At 44.2% G+C, this 9980-nt stretch overlaps 1 protein-coding gene across 1 annotated transcript; it reads left to right on the forward strand.

Moving 5' to 3' along the window:
- Positions 1-2752: 2752 nt before the first annotated feature.
- Positions 2753-3935, forward strand: LOC307270661 (putative nuclease HARBI1; the record flags this gene model as incomplete). The annotated part of the gene is made up of 3 exons (XM_080054545.1): positions 2753-2837; positions 2951-3819; positions 3930-3935. 3 exons carry the CDS (start codon positions 2753-2755, stop codon positions 3933-3935), a joined length of 960 nt encoding a protein of 319 aa, XP_079910671.1.
- Positions 3936-9980: the final 6045 nt, after the last annotated feature.

The raw sequence follows: 9980 nt of genomic DNA on the forward strand, positions 1-9980 counted from the left end.
TTCATGTTTCTATGTGCTACACAGGCTTAGATATTAAGGTTTTGGTAGACTTGACAATTCGTACTATTTTTTCAGAAAACCCTCAGGCATTAAGTACATGCATCCAAGATTGCCATAGTCATCAATGGGTTAAGGATGCTCCGAGGAACTTTCAGTGTGTTAATTCTAGCGCCCCCATTGGACAAAAGCAGTAGTGTTTTTACCACGCCAGCTGTAGTTCCTGGGTGAGCGTATACCCATGACAAAGGCATTAAGAAAAACTATATAAAAATAGCATTCTTTTACACTGATGGTCTCGTTTTGCTGTTACATGTAATTTATGATCATCAGAGGAAAAATGAGACTGTTTCGGAAATTTAAAAGTACCTCGTAGAGACTTTAAAATTAGTTTTCTTGCAGGTTGTGATGTGCAGGAGAGGTGGATTAATCTCTGAATATGTTATGTAGATGTTAATACGGTGGCCCTCAAGTTCAAATCTAATATTAACATATGCACACACACACACACACATACAAAGACACACACACACAAACACACACACAATCAATCACTCACTCACACTCTCACTCCCCCCCACACACACATACAAAGACACACACACACACACAATGTTAAAACGGTGGCCCTCAAGTTCAAATCTAATATGAACATGATATGCATGGGTTCAAGGTTTCACATTACTATGTAATATGTTTAAGGTACTATCTGTATAATGTATGTTAATGGTATGTTTAAGGACCAGTGTGTGTGTGTGTGTGTGTGTGTGTGTGTGTGAGAGAGAGAGACATCGGGTGAATCTCAATTCAGGGGTTGCGGTCTACGAAGGCTGCATTTGAAGACCAATTGCGTCATAGCGGCGCGGAAAGGTTGTTCCATTTGCAAGGCTCCTTCATATGCGGCCGAGAAATGCAGCCTTCGTTACACGGTTTTGAAGGCTGCATCAGATGTATCCTTCGCGGCCCAACATATTCCAAGATTCATTGCGTTTTTTTCAGAGATGGCATAAAATAAAATAAAAAATAACGTGTTCCTCCATCTTTTTAACTTTTATCATCCTTTCTTTTTTTCTTGTACTTTTTTTTTCTTTTCGTCTGGTAGACAACTTCTTTTTCTTTTTTCCTCCGTTGACAAGGCTGTCTCCGTTGGCAGCAATCAGGGTTGCTAGGCAGCACAGGTAACGGCTTGTTACGCAAGGTAACGGCTTGTTACGCAAACCGGAAATGCTCATAAACGGAGACCTGCGGAGACCGTCTCGTTTAGTGTGTGTCTCTGTAGTTGTGTGCGAGAGAGAGAGTGTGTAAGTGTGTGCGTGTGTGTCTCAGTGAGTTTGTGTGTCCCTCTTCAGTGTGTGTGTGTGTGTGTGTGTGTGGAAAAAAAGCAATTAGTCGCCTTAAGCTTTCTTAAACCCTTGTTGCTGCTTTGTCAAACCATGGCCATTAAATAAATCAATGTTCCTTCATTTGTTCTGCGACATTTAGACACACACACACACACACACACACACACACACAGCAGCAAACATAGCAAAAATAAAACATTGAATTAAGAAAAAACACAAAGCTAAATGTTCATGTTATTTACACTATTGACTAGGGGTGGGAATCTCTTGGCACCTCACGATTCCGATTCAGAGGTCAACGATTCGATTCAAAATCGATTTTCAATGCATCTCAATGCAAAACAATTTTTATGTACATACCCATGTGTGAATTTCAAAAATATATGTATATGCACATCTGAGTTTGCTACTCAGAGTTTGCTAATCACTTCCTACTTTTGTGATGATCATTAAAGACAATCAACAGATGAATTGCCTTCTCTAATATTGTATTAAAGGTGCAGTGTGTAATATGACATCATCAAGAAAGTTCTACAAAGTTCTAGAATGCAACGCTCCCTGGGTAACCCCACCCCTTTCGAATAATAACAGAAGCTACAGTGGCCTTCAAGGACAAGAACAATTCTAAATTTTAAACAATGCACCTGATGACATTCCAACTATGACACTTTCAAGATGGCGGCACTAGGCCTTGGTCCAAAATATGCAGAAATATGGACATATATGAGACCCTTTCTAAGGGAAAAAATAATAATTAAAAAAATAAATCAGCTATTATGCACTAAATTAGATGTACTTATGGATATTATAATTACTTTCTACAAAATCTGCTAGGAAATAAAACCCAAAATTCTACACACTGCAGGTTTAAATGACAGTAGTTGGAATGCTCACGATAAAACAAACTGACATTGGCCGTGTTTCCCAGATTCGTTAAGAGCCTCTTTGGGCAAAGTACTTCTTTGGAGCGCTCTTAAGAACGCTGTGAAAGAAGAATGCGTTTCCCAGATTAGTTCTTAGCGAAAGAAGCTCTTTCACTAAGGCGGAACTGTAAGATGGAGCTGACCCACTCTTTCAACCTTCTTAGCAACCAAATCGTCAGTGATCATGCCGCGTCAGGGAAATTTATTTCCTCCACTTTTCGAAATAATAAAACAATGCTCAATGCGGACCACTGGCGCAATAAACATAGACTAATAGCCGAGAAAAAAAAAGTTTTAATGAATTAGACGTTTACGTTTTCCACACACATGAGTTTATAGTACTACACATAAAAAAACAGCAACAACCCTTTGGCATTTCACAGATATCAAGGAAACAGATTTAATTGAATTCAGCTGAACCTCACTGAGAGCGGCTCCACCTGCTACTCTATATAAAGGCGTTGCCAGAGTCCGCTCGTGTGAGAAACCATGGCTACAATAAAGCAAATTCTCGCTGCCAACCGACAGCATCGCCGTGCGCGAAGCCAGACGGTTTATATAAATGCCTACCTGCGTCAGAACTTCTCCCCACTGGACGTGCTATCAGACCGGGCCGTCCAGGCAAAGTACCGGCTGCCCCGTACGGAGATCCAACGGCTGATAACTCTGGTGTCTCCACACATCCAGAGAGCAACCCGCTGCAAAATGCCCACAGCCCGGAGGTGCAGCTCCTGGCTGCGCTGCGTTTTTACGCAGGTTGGAGCTTCCTGGAGGTGGTGGGGGACGGAACAGGCCTCAGCAAGGCATCGGTGTCACGGAGTGTGGCAGCTGTGACACCGATTCTCCTGCGCCATGCCCGGACCCACATCAAGATGGCCACCACACGGGACGAGGTCCGCATGGTCCACCAAGGGTTCCACGCAGTGGCTGGGATCCCCCGGGTGATCGGTCTGGTGGATGGCACTCCAATCCACAACCCCTCCCTGGTGGAGCCGTGCTGGATCGGCCGTAAGCACTACGCGGCCATCAACACGCAGGTGGTGGTGGATCACCATGGCCTCATAACGGACATCGTCGCCAGGTGGCCGGGCAGCACACACGACAGCTTCATGTGGGCCAACTCAGCTGTGGGGCAGAAGGCTGGCAGAGGAGTGTTTGGTCTGAGCATCCTCCTAGGGGACAGTGGCTACCCTCTCCGGAGTGACCTCGTGACGCCGGTAACCAACCCAGCAACACCACAGGAGGAGAGATGTAATGAGGCCCACACACGCACCAGGACGAAGATCGAACGGGTGTTTGGCATTTGGAAGTCCCGCTTCAGGTGCATTCATCGTTCGTCGGGGGGGCTGCGCTTGTCACCAATCAAATGTTGCCGCGTGATTGTTGTCACCGCCATGCTGCACAACATCGCAGTGCGCGTTGGTGCAGATGAGCCGCCTCCTGTTGCTGACGAAGAGGAGCAGTCAGAGGACGAAGCCCTGAACCCCGCCATGTGCGAGCAGCACTCCATCAGGCCGGAGCCCAGACCAGACAGGAACTTATCCACCTCTTCTGAGGTCCACCAACCCCAGCCCCTACCCCTTCACCACAAGTCACCAAGCACTGATCACTAATAAACCCACAACCATAAACCCACAACCACCACACCACCCATATCTACTGTCAGGCCTGAAGGCTGAAATAAATAAACAGAACCAGCAGATGTAGGCTACATGTAACGTCCTGCACACTATGATTATTGCTGCAGTGTCCGGGTGCTTTACCTGAAAGTCTGGCACTTGAATGTTAAGGAAGTATTGTTGCATACAGTATGTGGGAGTATAGTGTCCACGTTTCTGAGGTGACCATGTAACAAGTGGGAAATTAGCACAAAACATGCTGTGTTGAAAGGGCGCACAATACGCACACGTCATTAACCTACGCTTAGATAAATCACAAATTGCCTGGGACTTTTTGTTGCTAGATTTGACACCCTCATTTCGATGCAAAATGATCCACACAATACATGGTTGAAAAGGAAACCAAAGTAGTTTATTGAAACCACATGGGGGGATGGCTCCGCGCTGCATTTAATTTTCATTTAATTTAATTTTTTATTTTATTTCAGACATATCAAAAACAATACAAAACTAAATGAAAAGCACAAAAATACAACAAACAACATTTATGTTTAAAAGACTTCACAAAAAGAAAACAAATTATCTGTATTGATGTGACATGCCTGAAAAGGAGCAGGAAGAAGTATACACTTATTTAATCCTACCCCTTTTCCATAGTAAAAAAAATAAATAAATATATATATAAAAAAAAAAAAAAAAATACTGGGCCTCTGCATCACCTGCAATGAAGGGAGATTGATTAGTGAAATTGAACAGGACACATTGGGTAATACAGATAAAACACTGAAATACCCCGTACCTGAATCCTGGGGAAAGATAATTGGCACCGAGATGGAAGGACGGTTGAACAGGGCACGGTTGTTGGGGGTCGTCCTCTCCTGGGGGCGTGCACGTCCCTGCTCTGCTCCCGGATGGCTCCTCTTGATCTTCATCCTCTGAGAGCCCCTCGTCCCCCCAGCACATCGATGCCCCCACTAATGCCTTCAGAGGCCGTCCTCCCGATGATGGAGAGGACTTTCTCCTCGTCGGGAGTGAGGGTCGTCCCACCCGGTGCTCCACCGCCCGTGGCCGTAGCTTCTCTCCTCACCTTGGCACTCTTCCTCTTCGTTTGGCTCTGGAACTCCTGCCACTTCTTCCTGATAGCACCCCAGTCACGCAGGCCACATACGCTGGAGGGGAACATCTTTTTGGCTATGGCCTGCCAAACACGGTACTTCACGGTGAGGTTTTTTTTGCCCTTTGTTCCCCCGAATAAAATATCACGGTTTCCATTTCAACTCTGTCTCTACACTATCAATAAAGTATAAAAATTCCCCAAAAAAAATCTTTAAAAAAATAAAAAAAAAACAGCTATTTATCTCAAAGTTTTAACTTCACAAACTTCACACAGGCTTCAGGTTGTGGGCCAGGAACACAAGTTTGTCAACATTTTCTGGCAGAAGTGCATTTCTGGTTTTATTTACAATGTACCCTCCCTGCCTTGGAAAAGATTCTCTCCCAAGGTGTTGAGGTAGCTGGTATGCAAAGGCAGTGTTTGGCTGCCAATGCAAGTTTAGGGTAGCGGTCGGTCTGTATTATTTTTCCACCATGTAAGTGGGCCGGAGCTGAACTTGGTTTTGTCGCTCTAATATTGCTCCATTTCCTTCTTTGCACTGTCGCTATCATCGTTATCCTCCTTCTCCTCCTAATCATCATCAGACAGCAGCATGGCTATCTCCCTTTCCTTCCGTCTTCATTTTCTTCTGCGGTGATGCAGCTGCCGTTATTTCTTCTGAGTTGTCCTCTGCCCTTCGTCTGCTAAACCTCCAGGCCGGCTGTTCTTTGGTGCAGATGTCCAGCCGATTGAACAACCTCAACGTACACTAGATCCTTTGTCTCGTCATCCAGGAACTTGAGGCTCTTGAATCGTGGATCCAGTGCTGCTGAGATGAGGTCAACACTGTCGGGCTCCAACTTGGCCAGTTTCCAGCGTGTGTCGATCTCATTAAGAAGCTTTTGAGTGCTCTGATTGCAGGGCTGTTCGCATCCAGTGGTGTCAGGTGACGCTTTTTAATATGGCTGAGCATCGGCATGACAGATGAAAGGGACACATTTTCCTCGCGTGACAGCAGTTCGGTTAGAGTGATTAACGGCCCCAACACTTCGGCAGTATCCTGGGCCGGATTCCACTGGTCTGATGTCAGGTCCAGGGTTCGGGCACCTTTCTTTGTGGCGATGGGGTCAGACGGCACTGCTGTCACTGGCCATCTCTGCTCTACCAGCCTTTCCAGCATGGAATGTGTGGAATTTCATCGTGTTGAAACATCCTGAATGAGCTTCAATTACATCCTGTTGCTTTTGCTTTTCTTTCAGAGCTGCAGTTGCTTTTGTGCTTTTTCTAAAATGCCTGACCAGATTCCTGCCAGCACTATCCGGCATATCTGATCCTGCTTGCAGTGTGAGTCCAGAACAACGCACTCCCTGGATGTTTCCCCACTTCTCCGGCTGTTTGAGTTTCTGTGCACAGCGTCATGTTGCTCGCGTTGTCATGAACTATGGCTGTTGGAGCCATTCATTTGTCCGATTTAATTATAAAACATTTATTTAATTTTTTGACTTGAGATAAAATAGTTTTATTATTTTATGTTTATTTTCTCGTTGCATTACAGTTACATTTCATTTGAGTTTGTTTATGTTTTTGTTTTGCAATTAGTGGCCAGCTGTGGCGCAGCAGGTGTCTATATATAGAGGTAGGTGGGCATGGGTAAGACAGGCACTGGGTAGGGTCATGGGTGAGACAGGCACTGGGTAGGGTCATGGTTTTTTACCAGCTGTACTAGAGAGACAAAGGAGATGAAGCGGCCAGTTCCACGCTGTTGTACATGTGCTTTGTTTGCTTGTAAAGATCTGAAAATAAACCTTCAAAACGCACATTCCCGACTGGACAGTTGACTCTTTCCCCTGTGTAAGATTCATCCCCCTAGTGCCTCAGTGGCTATTTTGATTACGTTGTTTTGTTTGATTTCTTTATTTTCAAGTTATTGTTTTATTGAGGACAAATGGCCACTACAATGGCTACTCTTTTAAAATTGGGTATTTCAAAGGAGTCAACCACCTCTCCAAGCCAGTGTGCAATATTTTCTCCTTTGTGGCTTTCCTCCATCTCTTTTGTTTCCAGCACATACGCCTGGAGCTCCCGGTCTGCATTAATGAAATGCGCAGTGACTGCCAAATAACGAAACATAAAAACTCCAAACAATGTCACTGTTTTTGTGGCCAAAACAGGGTTCTTACTATTGTGCAAAAGTGTCTTTTCAGTGTAAAATAATATGTCCAATAATGTGAAATAAAGCGAAATAATGTGGTCAAAAAACTGTTGGCTCTCTTCCTTCCAAACCTGAACAAAGCAATTCCCCTCCCCTATATGAGGGCCTCCAATAGGCTTCAGGTAGAGTGTTACACCCCTATCTCCCCAGGTGACACAAAAGACTAATCACCACATCCTCACAAAATGCATAAATATACATATGAATGCAAATATGATTAGTATTTCCTACACTTTATAATTCATAACTCCTAATTTTAGCCACAAACTAAACATTTATTTACCTAAATATATTAAACACAAAAAACCTCTAAATGGCTCCAACATATTGCATAAAGACCCCGAAAATAAGCACAAGTTCCAAGCTGGATAAAAAAGCTTCGGTAAGGACTACAATCGCATCAATGGCATCGGAACCGCACGGCCGTTAGCATCGCGAAGCCAACAAAGGCATGTTTTTACTACTTACGGGTCAAAAGTTATTTAATAATAACCTACACGCGTGTGCTGCCCTGTACAGTAGCTCGGCCTCATATAGTTTTAGTTATCAAGCTATTAAATGTTTTTTTCAAGGCTGTGTCAACAAATACGCTCGTTCTAGGCCACATCTGCATAATAGGCTACTTACATGTTTGAGGTGGTTCATCAAAGTTGTGGTTCCTCCGTGAAATGCCAATTTTCTGTCGCCAGTTTGGCACTGAGCATGCTGTCGATCATTGGACAATTGGAAATGTTCCCAAACGGAAGATTTTTTGGGCATTTTGAACCAGCTCGTTCAATGTCTACGTTGAAGTAAGTGTGCTCACTGCGCTGCGCTCAGATAATATCTGTCATGATTCTGCCTGGGTCTCTGTTTTGTTTTCTGCCTTTTTGCCCTTTCTGCTTGTCTGGTTAATTGCAGGGTTGGAGCAGGTGTGTGGGGAGTCAGTTCAAGCACTCACAGCTGCCAGCAATCACCAATCAACCGCCTCTCATATACCCGGTCCGACCTTCCAGATACTGCCAGGTTGTAGTTTCAGTTCACGCAGTCAGTAGCTCTACTTCTCATTACTTACGTGTTGCAGCTCCACTTGCATTTTTTCCCCGTACTCATTTTTGTTGTTCTCCTGCCACAGCTCTCCCGGTCTGACTCCCCACAGCTCCAACCTGCACCAGCGAGCACCTCCCCCCCGGACCCCTCTGCCCGCCTGCTCTGGTTTGTTCTCACCCAAGCCCCTGGACATTCTCCGGTGCTCTCTCCCTGGAACCCTCCCCGTCCTCAGGACAGTTGGATTTCCCCCGGATCCCGACCCAACCCCCAGTTGTTTCTTGTTCAATAAGCCTTCTTAAACTGGTACTGTCTCCGCGCCTGTGTCCTCCCTGTCCAACCGTAACAATATCCTCCTAAATGAGCAACACTACTACCACTACAATATTACTAACTTTTATATCCAAATATAAAATTATTTGATGACACTATATTGCAGTTCTAGCTTCTTGCAAAAAAAAAATTGTTGAGCAAAAAAAAAACGAAGCTCCGAATACTAATTTTCCGAACGAGTATTCGAATATTCTAATAATTCGGGCCAGCCCTAGTGCTGAGATAAAAGTCCAGTGTTGATTCACAGCCTAGACTCTGTAAACTGGCATGTTACTAGCTTGGTGGACACTCTTTGTGTATATACTTACGTTAGTAGGCCGTATACAACACAGCCTTAGTATTGAGTGGGTGCCGTCTTTTAAACTTGTCATAAGAAAGTGTGAAAAAGTCATTTTTACATTTTTATTAGCTCATAAATATCTCATGCATATCACACACACACACACACACACACACACACACACACTTCACAGTTCATGCATATCTTGCCCCGTATTAATAGTCAGTAGAACATCGTATTAACATATCAGTGTGAAAGGCCTGCTGAGAATTTGGACCGGAGAGAATGTGTGTGTGTGTGTGTGTGTGTGTGTGTGTGTGTGTGTGTGTGTGTGTGTGTGTGTGTGTGTGTGTGTGTGTGTGTGTGTGTGTTAAACAGAAATAAATCCTCTATTCTTTTCCCCTCAGTCATAATCTTTTTCTTAATGATCTTGTCAAACTGCATGAGGCCGCCATCATTGAACTTTGACCATTCGGGGTCGAATTGCGTGTGTAAGTGTGCGTGTGTGTGAAACGGCATTTAAATGATTAAAAATAGACCCAAGAAATGATATCTCAATAATGATGGTCGAGCAGAATTAAAGCTAGAGTGCGTAACTTTTCCAATATAAATGAATATTTGTTATATTTTTGAGGCATTTCCAAATGAGTTGACACAAAGTTGATTAAGCCTATTATCAGCTCCACAAAACTCTCTCTGTATTTCTCAGTATGGCAGCGTTTACAAACTGGTGCCCCCCCCCCCCCCCCTCCTCCTCCTCTGCACCTCTGACACTGGTGCAGGAGCTCAGAAAAATCCCAAGAAGAGCCCAAGAAATGTTTCAGTTGTTGATTCTACTGCTAGGAAAAAACCTGGACGTACAGCAGAAGGTATACAATCCATGTGCCATCACTGAAGGCTTTACCTCATGTAGATGCACCGACAGTGTTGTTGTAATTACTCAGAATTCCTCATGGGGGGCGACAGAAGTTACGCAATATAGCTTTAAATAAATTCCAAAAAATCCTCCTTCAAAAGACAGACATTTGTAAAGTTCAAGACAACGTGTAGTCAGTGATTCTGGAAAACGCTTGTTGTCAAAATCACTTTTTTGTCTTTATCAGTGAATATCTCCTCATGATCCGCTTACCTTTCTGTACTGTGTGTGCACTGAA

This window comes from Ammodytes marinus, assembly GCF_949987685.1.
Source record: "Ammodytes marinus genome assembly, contig: scaffold_85, whole genome shotgun sequence".
Classification (NCBI taxonomy): Eukaryota; Metazoa; Chordata; class Actinopteri; order Uranoscopiformes; family Ammodytidae; genus Ammodytes; species Ammodytes marinus.